Genomic DNA, 22,018 nt, shown 5'->3' on the forward strand with positions numbered 1-22,018 from the left:
TATTTTATGAGGCTGAAGCTGAAATTAGCTATGCCTGATACCCAGTATGTTATCTTCATGAATATAAAAAACAGTGATAGCTAATTCATTTGACTGTAAATCACGAGTCATTAGTCTTTTCTTTATTTGAATGCTCATAACTTTCATCACTGATGAAAATATTTGGGAAACCAAACTGTTTCTTGAGCTTGGCAGTGTTTTGCAAATGCATTTTTCTTATTCTCTATTCATCTGTCTTCTCTGTGAATGGCTTTTCATCAAGGGCAAAAAAACAAAAAGGGTGAAATCTTGACCTCACTGAAATCAGTGGCAAAATTCCCACTAACTTCAAGGGGCCAGGATTTTACCACACATGACCAACTTTACACACAGAAGATGGAAAACCAAACAGACAAAGCTATCGTGTTATTAAAAGCACAGAGTCTGAACATGAATCATCTAAATAATATGGCAAATATTTACAAATAACAAAAGTAATGTAAGAAAATCAAGCTGTAGTTTGAAATGGAGAGCTTCAGATGGAACTTCAGTCCAAATACTAAAAATATAAACTTTAAGCATCCATATTTTATATCTTTAGACTATTGTAATGAATTTTCAGCCAGCATGCTACTTTTGATTATGCTAAATATATACAGTTGTATCTGCTTCACTGCAGCAAAATGTTTACTGCAAAAATGTAATTCACATGTACATTCTCTTCAGAATGACCTGTTCCTAAAAATGAACAAAACCCATAGAAGACTAATAGGTATTTGTGTCCCCAGTGCAAACAATGGCACGTGAGTGCAAATAGCAGTTTGTTTAAAGGTCACTTTGCAAGCACTGGCTTGCATGCAACTATTTGCTTTTGCAATGGCCAGGCCTAGCCCAAATGGAGATGTCTCTCTGGTCAAATGATCTATGATTATTCTGTATGCTTTACACTAATGTGCAGAGCCTCAGCAAGTACAGCTCTGAAATGAGAACATTACTTAGCTTTAGTAATTACCAATTTAGTAATTAGCAATTTAGTAATTAGTAGCTGTGGCACCTATCAAAAAATAGTCCTGAAAGTCTAACGAGCAGCCTGAAATTTAGGCACCTTATGCAAAGTAAATCACTCAGCTCCCTCTATAGCTCATCGAGAAAGCAGTTTATGATCTCCTCTTAAGAGATCTTAAGAGAAGTAACTAAGAAAGGCAGCATGAATTGCTCTCAGGGGATCTCCATTTTTCTCCACTGACTGTAAGGGGAGCCTAGACAACCAGATCAGAGTAAACACATAACTTCGTATGGCTACCATTAAATAAGATTACTCTATGATAACAACTTCTATTATAGAAGATGGAGAATGGAGACAGATGGTTTACGTGACTTGGCACAGGGCCTCTCACTGAACCTTCTGGATCCTAGTGCACTGCATGCTGAAATGTCCTTCCTCCCATACGTTGTATTCCTGTCTGTACTATAGGTTGAGAAATAATGAAATGAGCAAAAATAAAGTGAATCTAGTTTTATTCCTCTTCCTGTGGCATGAGTCTGTTGTCCTATAAAGGAGCTCTGCTTTTAGCCTCTAGAAAAGAAAGCAGGCATGTATATTTGTACAAGACACAATATTTCTTTCTTTCCATAGCAAAAAAGCATAGTACTCATTTTATCACCAAAAATTATACTCTTAGGCTATCATCTGCCATTCTATCCATAGCAAGTACACGATACTGTAATTAAAGTATATTTTATGCATTATGTATGAAAGGGCTCTAATCATTTCAACATACTATTCATTGAAATACATTAATACAGTACCTATAATACATGAAATGAGATAGATGAAAATAGAATACAACCTTATAACTATTTATAGGTCTTCTCATCCTGGAGGATTCCTAAGAATATCGGAATTTATGGGCTGTGTTATCCCATCTCACTAGTTTCTCAAAATGAGAGGGATGTGCAAGAGGCTAGCTACCTCCTAGAGACATCTCAGAGCAGTCCAAGGGGAAGCAGAGTAGGTATCACATTTATTATGAATGAGACGGTTTGTATATAGTGATTTTTCCTTTCAGAGAAGACAAGACAGGGAAAGGAGTTTTTATCTGTACACGATCAGATGAAAGACTATTGCAGACAGGGCTGAAGTTCAGAGCAATTGGGTCATGTCTCACAGTGTCTCTTGCAGAGTAGAGAAATGCCAACCTCCACAGGGAAATAAGACATTCCCTGGCGAGACCGTCATACTGCCTGGAAGTTAACACTTCTCAACTGTTCACTTCTTTTCCCTCCTTTTTAGCTGAGATGTGATAAGTGACTGCATGAATGCTATTTGCCTAATTCAGTGCAAAGTAAAATGGGTTTATCTAAATTTGTGGTTTTGGGCTGTAAAATGAATAAGGAGATCTTATGTGCCAGTCTCAGCTCAGCCTATGCTTAGAAGGTGGCAATCAGTGGATCATTATTTTTTTAAACCATCAGAAATCTCATAAGCAAAAACCTAACTGTATTATCAACTTCCAGATTTTCCTGAGTGAGTTTATTATGAATGCAAAGCTCTGACCTTCTTACTGCACAGTCTTCCAAAAAGGGGTTTTGTGGGTAATCAGTTAAGTGTGAGCCTGATTCTGGCCTTACAGAGAAGACAGTTAACATTTCACTCCACTGTACATGGAGGACCTCATCATTCAGGCTGAGCAGCAGGAAGGATGCAGATCAGTTTTATCCTTAAGTGTTGGAAGATAGCTCTCATGTGACTTAACCATATTAAACCAATAATCCTTGTGGACCTATGCAGATTTGACTGAATGGCAGAGATGTTTAAACACAAATGACTATGATACATACAGCATCAAAAACATTGATTTTCTGATTTTAAATGCCTGTGTTTGAGGATGAGGATTAGTTTTGTTTTTCTTATGCTTACTTCCTTTGCACAGTTTTTCTCTTTTCAATAGAGAAGACTACAAACCTAAAGGAAATCCTGCACATACCTGTTTCTCCCCACTGGGCTTCTTGTGGTTTAACAGCAGCTCCACGGCACCAACTACCTCCTTTCTTATGGCATGCAACAGGGCATCTCCCACATATACATTAAAGCTTAGGAGCAGCTCAATGAGCTCAAGGTTCTCATTTTCAATAGCAATCAGGAGTGCAGTTCTTCCCAGGGGATCAATGCAGTTAATATTGATCTTAAAATAAATTTCTGCTTCTTCCAGAGCTTTCTTCACACTGGCATAATCTCCTTTCTCCACGGCATTCAGATATGCTTTCTCTGAATGGGACAGTTCTGATTCTGCTCGTACAATACGAAGAGGGATGCGATCTCTGTAGGGAGCATTGACACTTCTTTTGTAGTAGAACTGGGCCATATTTTATGCCATTCTAATACTTTGTCTCTGCAATATGAAAAGAAATATTGAGTCAATAATGTATTTTTGGGGTACAGTACACCAAAGGAATATCTGCAACCTATAAGCATTTAAAACTCATTCTAAAAGTGTTGTTGAAACATATACAAATGGTATATACCTAAAGAACTTGTGAGATCACCAGCAAAAAAAGGAAAAGAAAACATAAAACCATGTTGTTGCAAATTACCAAAACAAAGCATATCTGTCAGCAGACCTCTCACGTGCATGTATTTCTCAAACCTGTGGCAAGCATGAGGTTATATGATGTAACTTGCACCAAACAGGTAGCTCCACTACACTTAGTTTCTTCATTAAGTTCTGTTACCTCACATTTGCCACAGTTCAAGAGCATGCTTGTACACAGTTACTGCTGCTCAGTAGACAACAGGACACTTTTAAAGGACACTTTTAAAGCTTGATTGAGGTAGTGGTTATGTTACTTAGCGATTGGTTCGGTTGCCCACTAAAGGTGCCTAGTGCTCTCTGAGATGCACTAGGTAACCCTTCTGGACTCCGTCAGGGCAGGGGACTTTCACAAGAGCTGTGCACACCTGGTCTCTCTGTGTGAATATCTCTGATATCCTAGACACTAGATGACATTAAATGCTTGTGTGTGAACAGTTGAATCTTCTTATTCGTTTCCTTAGCTTGGGCAGAAAGAACATGATAGAGCTGGAATAGTTATTAGACTTAGTCTCCACAGCCCTTCTGAAGTACCCTTTCACCAAAAATTAGTTTCTCCCAACTTATCTGAGATAGTCCCAGCTTTTGATTCAGTCTCATATGCTATTAGAAAAGCATTCATACAAAATGCTTTTCCAGCCAGCACTTACTGACACATAAGTGTCAGTACAGTGTCTGTATTCTACAATTCTACAGTGTCTGTAGAATTCAGAGACTAAAAAGAAAAACAAAATCCATATAAGCTTAAAGTACTTGAAAATCCTGAGGACTGGTAGATAATGACCATGGTTTTGATTCTGAACTATATAATTTTAAACTAGAATGAATTACTGACACAATGCAACTATAAAAAAACCCTCTGAAATCTTACAGATGATAAAGCATTTCATGCCTCTGTTTTTATTCTGTGTATTTTGTGCAAGGACTTTGCAAAAATAATTCTTTAATTCCTTCTAACAGGATGATTTTCTCCTGGCTATTTCTGCTACCTGAAAAAAAAAAAAAAGCAAAATGCGACTTAAAAGGCCAGGTTACTCAAGAAATAAATTCTCCTGCAGTTCAATTAGAGGTAGTACAGCTTAATCAAAGAACTGTAGTTTCTTGTCATTTTTTCAGCTGACAATGCAAGTTTGGGTAACGCTGCCTTTTCCTCCATCGCCTCTAGACAAAAAAGAAAAAAAAATTCTCTGTTGAAACCCTAATTTGGAAAATACGATATTTATTTTTGTTATTGTGAGGTTCTGACTGATCAAAAATTTCATCTGATACTGTGAGAAACCTAGAAGTCTGTTCCACTCTCCTTATGCAGTGCAGTGAGAGGTAAGTGCCAAGGCTATTACTGAATTATTTTCTTTGTTTTCCAGAGCAGATCAACAGGGCTTGAGGCACACAAGTGACAGAAGAGGAGAAGCATTAGAAAGAATACCCCTCTGAGCTTATATACAGCAACTGAGAAATTGCAGTCCTTTGCAAACAAAATGTTTCCCAGTTCCCCCTCCAAGGTGGTATAGGTCTGCATTCTGAGCCACTAGAGCTTGCCCAATAGGTGGATTATGTTCTGTTATCCTCACTCTAAATGAAATAAAGTACATATCTATTGTACCATTATGTGTCCCTGAAACAAAGATCACATTCTCATTTTCAATGCACTATATTTTACCAGTTTACATTTTACTCTCTTGCTTTTTGAAATTACAAGTTCAGTTAAAGAAGAAAAAGAAGGACGTGGATAATCAGAAGGTGTTCATTTCCAGATTGACAATCCTAAACGTGTGTTTATATGTAGGTATCTAGATGAAAGGTAGGTTGCTACAATCCCATTGCAATCATCAAGATTCAGGGATCCATTCCATTCCTCACCTACAGACGTCTGGTGCCCTCTGAGATGCTGAAGGGCATCCTGCCTGGCCTCCAGCTGTCACTTCAGAATGACTTAGGTCTCTCATAGGGTCTATTTCATATCTTCCAGTTCCACAGGGATATGTTTTGGATAACCCCATGGCATATCCAGTGTTTGTAAGAGGATAATTGGATGCTGTTCTGGTCAATTAAGTCAATGCAGCCCAGGTATCTATTCATACTACCCTAAACCAGACACCTACATTTGGTCAGCTGAATAGCTCCCTAAATTCTGACTGTATTAACAAACAAACATTGTTCAGTTTCCTATTATCTACAAAGAGTTCCTCAAGACCCCTGGAGGAAACCGAGTGGCTGCAACTGGGAGATTATTGCTAAAAGCTCTTCTCCCTTGAAAACACAGTAAAGAATGAATGGATAGATGCCTCCCAATTTTTTGGGAGTTAAAGTAGTATTTAATTTGCATCAGTGAAATTAGCCATAATGAAGATTCTTATGGTAGAAGAAGAGCACAGTGATTTACAGATGGGATCTACTATGATTATATTTAGGTGATTTTTTTTGTTTTTCTTTTTATGATAAGTCAGAAGAAGAGCTCTGTTATTGCTTCATAGCAAGCCCTAAGGAGAACGCTTGCTGGAATCTCTTGTGTTTACTTCTTCATGGTTCTTGAGTGGGGAAAATTAGATCTAAGCTTAGTTTGTCTTTCTCACATGAGATACATTAGACAGACACGTTCATCCTTCTAAATAGCTGTCCTCTCTTAGTCCTTCTCTCTTGCCCCTCCCACTTCCTGAAAATAATCACCCTTAAATAAGATTTAATCTTAACTAAAAATATGTTTATATGCAATTAGAATGCAGAGACTGATTACTGATACAATATAATCCTGGATGATGATACATACATGAAAAATAATAGTTCACGGGGTGTTTACAGAAGTATGTAAACACTTATTTTGATTTTATCTATGGGTAGATAGTGTTGCATGACAGCAGATACCATGCTATCACATGTAAACATGTGTTTGACAGATTTATAACAGCATTACATGAGAGCTTCACTAAGAACTAGAAGTAGCAAGCAGAGGTAAGGAATGTCTCTATTTGCTTTGAGTTCCTCTGCAGGACCAAGAGTTTGAAGAAACAAGTAGTCTGGCACACTAGATCAGTAGGAGGGAGATGAAAGAAAATTGACAACGTAAGGTGCTAAGCAAAAGTGGAACTATAGTTTCCACAGAATCCATATATCTAATGCAAATAAAAATATTTTGGAGAAGGGATAAAAGCAAAATAACTTGCCTTGAAAATAGGAATATAATCACCCATAAGAAACTCATTACAACCAGAAGCCAATAAATGCCCAGTGAGACAGACTGTACGTGAGCCATCTGAATATTCAGATTCACAGGACTCAACTTTAAATCCTAGAGGAATTTTTGCGGTCCTGTGTCCCTTGTCAGAACTTGACGAGGGGAATAAGGGACTGGGAAACAAGTTTATGACAAAAAAAGAAATACTGATCTTCAGTGGTTTTGTTGCCTGCCATCCCCCTAATCCTGAGTAGGCAGAGTTAAGACATGTGCCACATCTAACAAGATTTATTCAGCATTTAGAGGAACCTAGTCTGAGGTGAGGAAGAGCACTATAGGTTCCTTTGATCAATCTGGAGAAATATCACGGTATCCTGTTTCTATGAAATCTAGATTTTTTTGAACGGAAAAAAAAAGCTGTCAGAATTGACTTTGTGAGAAATTTGGTGATTCCTCCTACCAAACTGATAGCATTTAAAATTAATACTACTTCAAAAATTAATAGTATTTTGATTAGTATTTACTCTCTTACTAATCAAGATATGTGTTCACATGTTATTTATTGTATCTCTCAGAAATGGTTGCTCCAAAAGTATTTATTTATTTCAAAAGTATTTATTTCAAAAAATTGACCAATACTTTCTTTTTTTTTTTTTTGACCTTCATATAATACAGAACAGAAAAAGCTCGAGTAAAATACTCAGAAATACAAACCTTATTTGATAAAGGAAGCCTAACATTATTGAGCTATTGCCATTCAAGAGTCCACTGTCCTACCACAAAGCTTTTCCACAATGGCAAGGTACATAGGGTTCCTTCAAGATGCAAATTATCTACTAATCCAGAGAAAGGAGTTACTTATAACACTTACAATAAAGGGTTAAAAATTAATAACATCATGTTGTGCAATGATGATACTTGGTTTCTCACATACTTCATACGAAGAGATTATAGAAGATATTACACCTTTGGAATACCTGAATAACTAGGACCATTTCTGCCTATTTGTAAAACATGCACAGAATATTTTGAAATTTGTGGTGACTAACTGTATACTCAGCTGCTACATGTTTTAAGATTAGAATTTACGCAAGAAAAAAAGTCTTACTGCATGGAAAAAGAAAAGGTATTCCTTTTAAAATAATCTGTTCCAGATTATTATGTTGTAGCTGAAAATATACATGTTTGAAAGTGCATGTTTCTCCAAATACAGTTACAAACCAATAAAGCACTGAGTCTAATTTTCCCACAACAAGAAAAAAACATATCAAAAAGGGTCAACATATCAAAGAGGGTCAGATAGTTTATGCTAGCTTTATGACTTTAGTGGTACTGCAAATACTATTATTCATTACCAAACTAGCTGTAAAAAATGATTGAACAAATATTATTAAAAATATTGATTAATGTTACATTAATTATTTAACAAATTACTCAGTGACTTTCATCCTATTATTTTGACCGCGTTGTGTACTGTATACCTTAAGATCCATTAAAGGATATGTTTTAAAAATACAGTATTATATGTACAAAATATTGCAGCTCACCATTAGTAAAAGGTTTAGCTATAACCCAGGTAATTATAAAACATGAAATAGAATGGATCTATTGAGTTGTAGAGTCAGGCCATTGCCAGTGACAGCAGGCCAGGCAGAATACTTTAGGGCATCTCCAATGGCACGAGATGCTTCTGAATGGGGCAACAGAGGCAACCTCCTATGGAAGATTCATCTCAATTTTAGGTGCACAATTCAGTTATTTAAAGACTGACATCTGTTGTTATATTTTTGTATTGTATAGGAGATCTCGTTCCACCTTCCACTGTTTCTCCAAAGGACACCGGGTTCCCAGAGGTCCTGTGTCACATCTGCCAGGCCTGTGCTGATGTCCTGGGCATCTCAAATAGCCCTAAACACCTAGGGTCTGCTTAGGCAACTGATTCCTGCCCTCAGTGTTTACAGCTGAGGGTAAGGCACCTCTCGAATGTGATTTTTTCTGGCTTGTTTTAGACAGCTACACTAGGATGAGAAAAGTCATACCCTTCTATTAACACGGTTAAAACTAATTTAACTTTAAATTCCCTTTCAAATGCTTCCTCAGCTTGATTTATGACTACTCTCATGTTATTACACTTTGTGACCTCTAAAATCTACCTTGCTGTGTGGATCAATCCTTTCTGCCTTGGTCACAGGTTCCCAGTTATTCTTTATTTCCTTTTTGAGCTGATGATTAAGCCAATTAGATTTAGAATGCTTTTCTACACATAATTTTCAAATCTTTTTTTGGAAGCAAAAACTGCAACTATATTTTGAGTTTGTAACTTAAAAAAAAGTCCAGGGCTCCTTTGGATTAACCTTTATTCCAAATGAAATTTGTTTGAATGTTTTAGATGAAGGGAAGCAAACTAATGTCAGTGGGCAAACTGAGTTTCAGAAAGCTTAGAGTTTTGTATACACTGGTGATTATAAATAGTGAGGAGGTTCACCAATACAGCCACTTTTTCAGCATTTAAGTATTATTTCCAGCAGAAAGTTTTTGATTTATCAGAAAATTTTCAAAGACCCGGAATAAGCAGTAGCTTAGGACTTAGAATAGTCCCTTGAAAAGAAAGATAATCTTATTTAAATCTTGTATGACAAGGGCCTGGTGACTACTGAGCTTTTCCAGTGTCTCTCATTCTTTCAGAAACCCAGCATTAAAGGAAAAAAAATGACTATGATATTGGAAGAAAAGGTATGACCAAGTTAGTCAGCTGTCATTGGCTTACAGCAGTTGTTCCTACCAAAGCATACAAATACACTATTTATATAGTGCTTCTTGCCTTCTGGAGCTGTCAGGGAAATACCACCAGCATCTGAGAAGAATAAATAAATAAATAAATAAATAAATAAATAAAAGATAATATTTTGACTGTGAACTCAGTCTTATGAGAATAGATTTCTTTCACAACAGAAATAGTTTCATTCACACCAGCTGCAGACCACTATTTAAAATGATATAGGACTGTATTTTTTGTACATTGTTATTCAAGGGGTGTAGCAACATTTTGCCTTGTTTGTAAAGTTTTAACTTTTTCACTCTGTTTATCATTGCTTGTGGCTTAATACTCTTAAGAAAAGCTGATGTTATTCATTCTACTGATGATAAAATAAATCACTGGAAATTACTTTCTGCTGCTATATCATGTACATATATACACATATATTATAACCAGAGCTAGTCAGAAGTTTCCTGATCAAAGCTAAAGCTCCAAAAAATGCAGTCAGCATTCCTTGGGTTTTACTCAACTTCTCCTTTTGCCTTATATGCTGTCTCTAAGTACATGATTGTATCCTCCATATTTTTCCAGGGGAACCTTGACCTGCATTCCCACGCACGCTGTTGCCCACCCTGAAACAACACCGTACCAGGGCGCGTCTGGAGGGAGCAGGGAATCAGACAGTGACCGACGGGCAGCACCATCACCTCTTTGACAAACCACTTCTGCTGAAGCCTGCAGTGACTGTGCTTACATGTTGTAACTCTCTTAAAGAAATGGAAAGACAGGCAGGGACAGCACTTCTCCTTCAGCAGACGATCAGCAATATTGCAATAAGGCATCTGGATGGACACAGATGTGCTCCATAGTATCCATATGTGTGGCTTCTGAAAACCTCACTGATGCTACTCTTTGAAAGATACTCTATTTCCAGTACTGCTCACTAAATTAGACTTATTATAACATTGTTATACTATAACTTTTTCTGTGATGTCAGCAAAGGTATGCCTCCGATTTTGTTCACAAGTTTGCTTTTCAGACTATTTGTTAGAAAAAGGTAAATCTTTGTAAAAAGTATCTATGGAGGTGCCCTGCTCAGGAAACCAGCACATTTGTGACAAGTGAATAACACTATGATTTCTCTGTGATGTTCTCCAATTATTTTATATGTACTTTTTAGGGCAAAGGAAAGTTTCTGACATTTGTTATATTCATGCAAGCATGAAATTTTCTTTCTAAAATAGATCTGTGACAGACCAGCTTTAATCTGCCACAGGATCCTATCTGATACACAGTAAAAATGATGTTCAAAGGGAATTTTTGAAAGCAAGACTTCTCTTATAAATCCTAGTTCAAGGGAAGCGTGGAGTTCCACCACTTCCAGACACCATGACATATTGTTAGATTTGAACAAGAACAGAAGAAATGCAGATAACCTTTGATTTCTGAACCCAGCATTATACTGGTCTAGACTAGTAAAGTAAACATGCCTGCAGCTTCCGTAGCACTGAGGTGAACTGCACAGGCCCTGTCCTTACCGGTAAGACTCTCTCAGTTCCAGAATAGGATAGCTGAAAGAAAAATGTGTACTGGGAATGATTTGTGGTTCCTCCTAACTCCTAAACTGTGCCCAGAAAATGCTAATTGGCCTGAGCCAAAACCATTCCAGGGACTATTCTAACAATTTCAGGCATAGGTAATTAAGTTCCACTGCTCATGGGTGTTTTATATTCTTATTTTACTGTTTTTATAGCTGACAATACAATTTATGAAGTCCTCTCCTGAAATTCATTTTTCATTGTTAGCACTGTGATCAGGTTCAGACTTGAAAGCTAACAATAGAAAAAGTAGCAATTCAGACTTTAACATGGAGCTGTGCATGCAGGAAATAAACCAGATATAGGTTAATACGGTGTATGTTCCTTATGAGGCTGTTAATTAATTTGGAATACAGTTTAGAGCTCTTGTTTGTGCTCTGACTTAAAATAACTTGTGATCTAAGTTGAGGTAAAGGAAAGAACATGACATAGGATGCAGGTGTCAGTGGGTGATGGGAGGTAGGCTGTCATGCTGTCTGTGTATATGTATTCTGGCTTCACAATCAGCAAGGCAGGGCATCAGCTAGACTCAACAACTTCCAGAGCCTGAGACACAATGGATATATGACAGATGAAATTCTACCAGCTTCTTACATTAACAGCTTAAAAGATCGAGTCCCAGGAGAATGTAATGCTGACATTGAATGCGATAAACTTTTAACACAGTGACATGGATTACTTGCTTAGATGGTTTTGTGTCAATTTGAAGACAGAATGCAATTTTATAGCAATATTTTGCTTCTAAAACATAGTGCTTTCTATAGAGTGTAAGCATTTTCTGGAAATTCACATAGACTACACCAAATGAGAGAAAACTTTCATCTCCTAGGGTTGACATCACATCAGATCTTGGCTGGGAATGACAGGTTCTTCTTATAACAGTGACCTTTACGGCCAGGATTGTTATCAGCCTGAGGCTTGAGAAATGCCAAAAGATCAGTTTTACTAACTTATGGGCAAAATATTCCAGAGAGGGATTAGAAATGAGATGTAGAGATCAAGGAGTGGGATGATTTGAGGCCAGGCACTCAGCGTTGCAAAACTGCATAATTGTTAAAATCAGCAGAGGTATTCAAGAACTTGCTTCTTCAAATACAGTTAAAGTGAAGCCTAATCTCACTTAATTTAGAGTAAAATCAAATGGCTGCGTGAATGAAAAAAAATGAGCAACTCAAGCTCATGGAAGTATCATGAGATGATAATTGCTTTCTAGTACGTGTGAAATTAGCTCATCTTCTCAGTTTTATTCAAACTAGAAAGAGGCAGTCCTTGAAAAAAATAATGTGTGCGGTTACCTCTTGCTGATGCGTAGTAGTACGCTAACATCCTCAAGAAAGTGAGCAAATGAGGCTGAAGGCTGGAATATTTGCTCCTGCTCAGAAGGCAAAACTGAAGCATTGAAGCATAAGCGTAATGCTGGAGTGAAGGAGAGACAGACTGCTTTCCACTGACTGACCTGAACTTGTTCTTTGAAAACATGGAGCATGAATGATGTCAGCTCAGCCTACAGCAGCAAGCAGCCAGTTTGGGATGGGAAGGACAGAGAAGGCCATAACACAGATAATGATCTTAATGAGTGAATACACCATCCAGTTCAGCTGACCTCCCTGTCTCTTGGCTGGTGTTATTCTCCTGAGTAAATCTGAGGAGCTCTTCAAAATCACTTCCAAGAGAAAGTCTTTCAATGTCATCTGGCTACACAGAACGCCTTCTTGCAGCATTTCCAACAGTAGCGCTGTCCTTCTGCTCTGTGGATGTATTCCTGCAGCACTTGCACAGCATGGCAACATTTCCCAAATGAGGCTGAAGTGTGCTGTCCCCTGCTTAGGGAGAAGACGAGTGGAGCTCCTCCAAATGAGGAAAGCATGGGAGAAGAAACAAGTACATAATTTCCGCTGAAAAATCGAACTGTGGTTGGGCAGAAAGGGTACAAATGTAAAGATTCACTTGAGGAAGAAAGGGGAGGGGAAGCAGAGTAGCTTGGGAAACACAGGACAGGGCTCTTTCTGAAGTATTGCTTGTGGGAGTTATGCTACAAGTGGCAGTGACTTTTCTACACTTCAGGATGTGTTTATGGGCAGACCCACATGTCCTCCCATGCTTCACATGGTGACGCTCCAGGCAGCATGCAGTCTGGCCAAAAAAGGGAGGTTGTGGGCAGACTGCCCAAACACATTTAGTAAAGATATGCTAAGAAAAACACTCAAATGTGGGTCCATTTTCAGATGTACAAGCTAAGCCACCCCAAGGATAAGTTAAAACACTTTCTAGTGTTTACAGCTGATAGAGAGCCTTCTGTGAAGATATCTTTGTACAACCACATACGCTCATGTAAACTTTTTATTACTGGCTGCTGCAGTCAGAATAGAGTGTGTATCTTGAGGGTAGCCCTGAATGACACTGAATTAAAGAAAAGCAAAAGTTGGTAAGAAATAAAGACTAACTAGAGGGAAATGATCAGTTGTGTACTCATTGGCCTGTATCCACTCAGAGCCTTAAGGTTTCTACCCTCACACTACTTATTCAGAGAAACGTCAGTCAGTGCCTTTCAATACACTTTACTAAAAGGCTGTATTAAAAAATAAAATCAGGAAAACTTATCATCTAAGCTCAGCTACTAATAATAACATGCGAACTCTAGTATAAAGAATTATAATGATCAAATCAAAATCAAATTCAGATCAAAGCAAACCAATTAGACTCAATATCAGACAATGTTCCACCATCAGATTAGTTAGATAATACAAAAATAGTTATACAATTTCTAAAAGGATGGTTGCCTATTGGTTATAAATCCCAACAAAAGAATTTGATTGAAATCAATCAAATCTTTAATTTGGTTAGTTAACTAGCTTAATACCAAAACCAAATTACTATCTGGACCAAAGCCTGACAAAAATAATGATAAAGTTTGTTCTCTCAAAATTCTATTCATATGTGATGACTAACCCCTTCTTGCCCTTGTAGCAATAGACTTCAAAGAATAGAATAGAAAACCACAAGTTTGACAACTCCTATTTACCAGAAGTCATAAATGACAGCTTCATGTCACTCAGGACCTTCAAATGCATAGCACAGAACATGCCCTAATGAATACTTTGATGAGGTATTATATAAGGCTGCTTAAATACATGGGAACGTTTCTTTTCAGAAATTTGCCTGCACGGCCTTTGCACTTATATGCACAAATCACAGTTCAGGATTAGAAGACCGTGAAGAGTTTCCTGCTAAATGAAAACAGGAGTTAAAAATATAAATAGTAAAAAGAAGAGGATTCTCGTTACAAGGAGGTGGTGAAACCAGGAAACTCAGCTCTCCTGTAGTTTCACTGACTTAACACAGGCATGTCTATGCAGTGCTCTACAGATTCCTGACCTAGCAGTGAGTGAACTGGTACATATGATCCCACACCAAGGGTCCTGGAAGTGGCATAATTATGACAGTTAATTATGCCAGACCCAGCATTTCACTGATCCATTTGTATTGCTTCTTATTCCTCAGATAGTCTGAGCACCTTTCAAAAATTTTGTTTGTTCTTCCTTGGGTAGAAAGGTTGTAAGATGGTATGTCACCACATATATTACAGAAAGCTTTCTATAAAAATCCTTTAAAAACAGATAACCAGAAAATGTTAACAATAAATCTAGTTATTCAATATTCACTTAGCAGCATATTTCTGACATAAATGCAAATGTGTATTCAGTTTTGTCATTAGACAAGCGTCATAGTGCTTTTATTTTTAATAGACTAGAAATTGAATATACAGTCTTCTGGAACCCACAGTGTAAAATATGGAACTTATTTTTAAGATTAAAACTGATTGAAACATAAAATTAGAAGGATTATGTAACGTCCTTTATCCTAAATAATGGCTCCTCCCCCAAACACATAACTGTTCCAGTATGGTATTCATAGGGAAACTATATTTGACAGAGAATGGAAACAGGAAATACATCATTAATGTAGCAAACTTTCACTACAGAAAATACATCTTGTCTGGATTTCTAATAACAGAGGATTAATTTTGCTCTCACTTACGCCAGGTGTACACTCCTCTTATTTAAAAAGTAATCATTCAGATTTATCCTTGGAATTAGGGAGTAGGCTACTTCATTTTATATTAAAAAAAAAACAAAAACAGTAAGTCTGTAAAGACAATATATGTTTAGATACTATGTAGTAGCTGCAGCATTTTATATTTTAACTAGTAGCTTATGTTAATATGACATCAGGTTCAATACTTTGAAAAAAACACTACTGTTCTAAAATATCATGGTTCTAAACATTCAGTTAAGCACCTTTTAACATGATTTTTAAAAATCAACATTCATCAGGTTCCATACAAGCTGATGAAGGTTTCTTGGAAGGTTATATTTTCTAAAATCAGAACCCATCTGAAAATGTTTACATGTAGATTTTGGAACATTAGAGGATCAACATCAAATAACTTGGCTTCAGTTCCAAGACAGTGCAAGACAGAAGACAAAGACCCATGCCAAGATGCATCTGAGTTGCCAGGAAAAGTTGTTAGAAAAGAGAAAAGCAAATCAACAGAGAATATTGTCCACCAAGTTCCTAAGAGTGGACATATCAGGTCCTGATAAAAGAAGACAGGTATCTAGAGTAGGTATATAAAGAGAACAGTAAGGGCCCAAATGAAACTGCAAAGAAAATGCTGAAAAATTAATGACAACTCCATTATAAATCCCATCTACACAGGGTGCACTAACAAAATAAGGAACAGATTATTCTCACCTGACAGTAGTATCTTTCCTGAAAATACAGCTAGCACATTTGGTCTCAGCAACATGCACTCCAGCCATCACTTCCCTACAACTGAACTGCCACCTGGTGTCCTCACCAGGGATCTCCATCAGTCACTGCTGGGCTGAGTTCCCACACAAGGCTCACATCATTATGAAAACAGCCACAGACAGCTACACAGAACACTACACATCACTGAAACTGGTTAGTGCACTGATGTTCTGACTAACACCAAGGGTTTTTGTTCCAGGAAATGTAAAATGCAGATGATACAAAACCGGGATGAGTGGCTGATACACCAGAGGGCTGTGCTGCCATTCAGAGGGACCTCAACAGCCCAGAAGAGATGGGGAAAGAGGAACCTCATGAAGTCCAACAAAGACAAGTGCAGGGTCCTGCACCTAGGGAGGAATAACCCCATGGACCAGTACAGCCTGGGGGCTGACCTGCTGGAAAGCAGCTCTGCAGAGAAGTATGCAGGGGTTCTGGTGGACTACAAAGCAGAACATGAGCCAGCAACATGCCCTTGTGGGAAAGGAGGCCAACAGCATCCTGGGCTGCATTAGGAAGAGTGTTGCCAGCAGGTCAAGGGAGGTGATCTTCTCCCTCTACTCAGCCCTGGTGAGGCCACATCTGGAGTACTGCGTCCAGTTCTGGGCTCCCTCGTACAAGAGAGACATGGAGCTACTGGAGTGAGTCCAGCGAAGGGCCATAGAGATGATTAGAGGACTAAAGCATCTCTCCTGTGAGGAAAGGCTGAGAGAGCTGGGCCTGTTCAGCCTCGAGAAGAGAAGGCTCAGGGGGGATCTTATTAATGTGTACAAATATCTTATGGGAGGGTGTCAAGAGGATGGGGCCAGCCTCTTCTCAGTGGTGCCCAGTGACAGGACAAGAGGCAGTGGGCACAAACCAAAACACAGGAAATTCCATTTAAACATAAGAAAGCACTTTTTTACTCTGAGGGTGACGGAGCACTGGAACGGGTTGCCCAGAGATCTTGTGGAGTCTCCATCCTTGGAGATATTCAAAACCCAACTGGACAACCTGCTGTGGCTGACCCTGCTTTGAGCAGGGCATTGGACTGGATGATCTCCAAAGTTCACTTTCAACCTCAAATGTTCTGTGATTCTGTGAAAATTACATAATGACATTCTTTCCATAGAGAGCTACAATTCCAGATGTGCTACCATCCTTGCCAATTTATCAGTAATTGTTAATGTATCATCATCCATCATAAAAACAGTTGATAATGTTTTACCAGAGCTGTGAGAGGGGAAGCAGGCAAATAACTTTAAATCATCCCATTTAAAATGAATGCTTCTGAATGGAAAGAAAATTCCCTTTGGGAAAGACTAAGAATTGGAAAATTTGAAGAGTTTTTTTACAGAAGCAAAAATTTAAGGCTGTCAGATGCCTGGGATAGCATGTTCATGAAGGGCACATCCCTCACTTCTGTACACTTACTACCTTGAAAAGGGGGGAAAACAAAACTGCAGTTTGTAAGTAGTCTGGCTGAGTGCCCAATGCAGGGAAAGGCTGGAAGAGGTTTTAATGTCACTCACCGTAACCATTCTCATGAAAAAAAAAAAAAATCAACTTTGTTTTTCAGAGGTGGAACTGCTTCTAGACTAATCACATTCAAAGCTGCTTAGATAGTGAGACAAGTGGGACTAATTTGTGTAGTATAATTTAGACACCTCCTTCTGTGCTGAGTAGTTTCATTGGTTATTGCACAGTGGCATGTCAGAAAGAACCTAATCAAGGTAATTGTCTGAAAATGTAAGGTCAACTGCAAGGCAGAAAAAACAACTGGTAATAAAGCCCTCTCCTTCTCAGAAATAATTATTCTGTTTGACTGAACTAGAGTGGCTTGATTCTCCAAAGTGTGGAGATCAGTAAGAGTAGATAATGTTCATAATTTCTTAGCAGCTGTTAGCAACTGACAGGACTGGATCATAAATGAAATTGTAACTTAAAAAAAAAAAAAAAGCAGTGGATTGAGTAGTAGACTGGGTCCATCTGACCATCTGAATATGTTCGTTACATAGAACTGAGAATCACACCTAGTGACAGCAGACCCTAAAAGTATACCCATATTTATTTCTGAAAAGCAACCAACTGTTTGGATGAGAGCTGTGTCAAAGTGCTGAATACATTTACTGGGAAGTTCCTGGCATTTTACTTCATACAATCTCATGTCCTTAGACTACCTCTTTTTGGAGGGTGAAATTTTGGTGGGATTCAGTTGAGTGTTAAGACATCGATGTTATATATCTAAATATAGACATCTGAGTTAAGTTCCTAAACTCCCTCTGTGGATATCCAGGATGGGATTCAGCTTCCTGAATGGTGAGTCTAATGACATTTAAGACGTCCCATGTGTCTGAAACATCTCTGGGGACTGGCTGAAAAGAGAATTATATCCTTCTTTGCTAACAGGTAGAAGGTAGGCAGGATGCCATCTCAGACGGCACCAGGCATCTATGCTTAGGAAACTTCATCAATCTCCTAGTCAACAGGAGCACTTACAAAGGTATTCAGCTCACCTTAGGTATCTACAGGCTGGTCAGATGAAACACTTTCTAGGCTCCATTGACTGCACTGGCTAGATCACCACCACTAAATAAAATGGGAGCTTAAGCATCTAGGTTACTTATAGACACCTGCCTATAGACTACCTCAATCTGGAGCTGAATCTCACATGATGAACTTGATTCAGTTGCCTAAATATTGGTGTCTAGAGGCATATGACGGTACATGAGGGTATAAGAGACAACCACATAGGACTAACAGTTATGACACAAGCCCAGTGGGAGATCCACGCCCTTTTGGAGTAACAGGCAAGGTGTGCTTCTGCCCTACACATCCACAGTGTGGCTCCCTCTGAGAACCAGTGATGGTAGTAAGCAATCCTGTGTCTCAGAGTAGTAGTGCAAACTCTACCTCACAGATTCTCCCTGTGGCACTCAGAGTCACCTCAAATCTGTGGTAGGTGGATGTAAAATGCCAATATGAGAAGAAGTGGTCCCTGAACTGGGTCAAGTGACAATCATGACAAGCAGGACACAGATTGTCTCAGCAGCAGGTGTCCTCTGCCAGGTTAGTCATTAGGAAGAGCCAAGGAGCATGCTGGGCTTAGATGTCCCCTGGGGAAGAAAGAGTGCATACAATGTGCAGCAAGGCAGCTGCAGCACCAGGGGTGTTACTGTCAAACCACTCCTTGACTGTGCAGAGTTTTTATAAAAAGCTTCACACAGGGTTAGAGGGCTGGAAAGAAGCATGTCTGATCTCCCCCAGAAGATCAGCAGAGATAGAGGCTTCAAAGAAGATGCTGGTGTGGGTGGGAGAGGCCTGTGCCTCTCCTCACATGAGCTGGAGAGTAGCATGCACTTGTTAATGCTAACAGTGGAGTCAAGAGTGCCCCCGATTATGTCTGATCAGAAAATGAACAGATGATGCATTAGCAGTCATCATTTGGCACATAGGAGGCTGTTGCAGGCACTGCTCCACTTTTGGGGCAATGAAAGTTTTTGCTTTGACACAAAGAGCTAGCAGGTGACAGGGTGTCATTATCCTGCAGTTTGGTACCTTGTTACTCCTCATTTGAGCAGACGTCAGAGCCCTTCTGGGCTGCCATCTGGCTATTTCTGATCTACAATAGTTGGCTAACTGTTTGCCCCATGTGATATGAATACTGCTAGGATTAAATCAGGGGCATCAAGATTTCCCAATAATTATCATAGATACATGATTATCATATCACATTAGAAAGGCAAAAATAGTTGTCTCTTTTCCATCTTCCAACAGTATACAATATAAAACATGAATAAAAATGCAAGTATTTCAATGCAGGGGAGAAGTTTCATAGTCCAAAACACTCTGCTATTCAAAATACTTCCCTGATATTCAGCTGATATTTTCCATGGCTTAATTTCATCCCAGTATTTCTAATTATACCCACAATGACCTACTTAAGCAAATTTCACTAGCCACCTGCTTATTGACAGCTGTGCAGTCTAGCTATTTTCATCTATTACAACTATTAACTGGGAAGATTTGGGATATACAGGTTACATATGTACCCTTAGCTAGGGAACAAAGAGCAATGCTTTCCACTGCATTCACAACTTGTTGCTGTCATATTTTCAGTGGTGACAGCATAAGAAGACTTCTGGTTCATGTGCCACCTCTTAAGCAAGAGCCTTTATCCTTACCTTTACCTTCAAACTTCCTCAATTAATTTTTCATCTCATGCACACCTCTCCTCCAAAAAAAAAAAAAAAAAAAAAAAAAAAGGCGTAGAGGAAATCAGGCAAGTTGTCTCGAGAAAACTGTTAGTGGCCTATCTGCCAAACTGCAGTTTGTGTCAGGTGAGAAGGCAGAAGTGAGAAATCGAATTGGCTGGTGACCAGCTCTACTTTAGCAAACAAGTCCAGTTTGATTTGATGACAGCAGCTGAGTAACTGCTAAAATAATTAAACACTGCAACATTGTTTTTCACTGTGCAAAGCAAACCTGATCAAGAACAAACACCAAAGAGAAAGTAGGTGCAGGTGTACCTGTGCCTTCCAAAAACAAGAGCCCTGCTGTCTAGGCTATCTTAAGAAAATCACTTGCTAGGGCAGATCCATGTGTGACAGAACCAAGGCATAAGGATGGCATCAGTTTGCTCACTGAGACCTACTTTGTGCTCCTTGCAAGCACCTGAAGCAAACTACCTTCTGGGGGTCACGATAAGCCATTAGGGCTTAAGAAGTGTTGCTTTTTTTGCTGTGAGGACTAGAGGAAGAGATATTTTAAGACTGCATCTGCTTCAGCAAACAATGCAGCACAATAGGAGTAGACCTCTAGAATGAAACAGAAAATCCTGAGGTGCTGAGAACCCTGTACTTTAGGGTTTTTACTGCAGACATGCTCTATTTTGGTCCTGTGAGCTGAGTGATAGCAGCTGGAGTGTGTTGGGCATGCTCCTGGAGAGTGTGTTTTGGTTTAGTGTCCTCTGGAAGGGATCTCGTTCGTGTGCTTCCAGGCTACGCTGCAATGTCAATCTAAGTGTGGTAGGAAGAGGAGATTCACTTCACATTCCTTATATGAAACAAAACTCTAATGCAGATGCAGCTACAATAACTATATTTATTATTTGCAGAGTTGAAACTCTAGCACTGATCTAATTGGTCTGATCATAAAATATCGAAGAAATTTCCCCTTGGCTTACAGGTATTTGAGAGTACTGCAGTTATTTCCATGGATTCTGGGGAGAGATACAAAGAACTGGGTATATTTTCAGAAGCACTTGGAGAGATCCAGGGAAGGATTCACTTACCTATACTACAGATGATCTTGCAGTGCATGAATGTGCGTGGAAAAGCCTAAATGTTTCAGGATGGGGTCCCAAACAGACAGCACTCTAAAAAGAAATAGCCAAGGAGAGTGCATGCCACATTGTGGGAAGATAGGTGCCTCCCTTCTTCACAGATCTAGAGGAAATTACTCATCTTCAGGTAAGATTCAAGCATAAACTTTCTCTTGAAGGTAAGACCTTAAAATCTGTTTTTCAGACCAATGAGCTGGGCTCACTGCTTTCCAACCAGTATGAGATGTGATTCCTGCTTTTCATAAAATGACTCAATGTTGAAAGCACTTGGACAAGACGTGAAAGAAACATACTGAGATGGTTTAAACTCATGTCTCTTAATTACAATGCTGTTCTGAAGGACCATATTTTTCAGTGTTCCTTCTGGATTGTGCCACTGAAGAAGAGATTCAAAATTGCCTGGACTAGAGAGAATAGACAAGAGTATGATGCTGTGGGCTTACAGCACTCAGCTGGAAGAGTGAGTCTTTGGTTCTGCCTTCAGGACCAGTTGGGTCAGTATATAAAATAAATAAAATAGAAACCTTCTTGTGAGAAGATTTCAAGACATGCCTTTTACCACCCACAGTGTTAGAATTACAAGAACATTTTAATCTGAATATGCCCATATTTATAACATTGTCTATAAATAGAGAAAATCAAATTATAATTGTAAAATAGCATGTTTTGCCCTATAAACTCTTCCATTATAACTAGGCATAATAAAGTTTTCCTCTGACAGTTTGTATTCTTGATTCTGAAAATTCATTAAAAAGAATTTAGATTTGTGTTTGCTATGCATTG

At 38.6% G+C, this 22,018-nt stretch overlaps 1 protein-coding gene across 1 annotated transcript in view; it reads right to left on the reverse strand.

Moving 5' to 3' along the window:
• Nucleotides 1-22,018, reverse strand: part of TRPC4 (transient receptor potential cation channel subfamily C member 4) — a 151,552-nt gene that overhangs the window by 90,353 nt on the left and 39,181 nt on the right. Inside the window, exon 2 of the mRNA XM_013948339.2 lies at nucleotides 2,967-3,371. Coding sequence (XP_013803793.1) covers nucleotides 2,967-3,344 — 378 coding nt within the window. The 5' untranslated portion in view covers nucleotides 3,345-3,371. The remainder of the gene's footprint in view (nucleotides 1-2,966; nucleotides 3,372-22,018) is intronic.

This window comes from Apteryx mantelli, chromosome 1 (genome assembly GCF_036417845.1).
Source record: "Apteryx mantelli isolate bAptMan1 chromosome 1, bAptMan1.hap1, whole genome shotgun sequence".
Classification (NCBI taxonomy): domain Eukaryota; kingdom Metazoa; phylum Chordata; class Aves; order Apterygiformes; family Apterygidae; genus Apteryx; species Apteryx mantelli.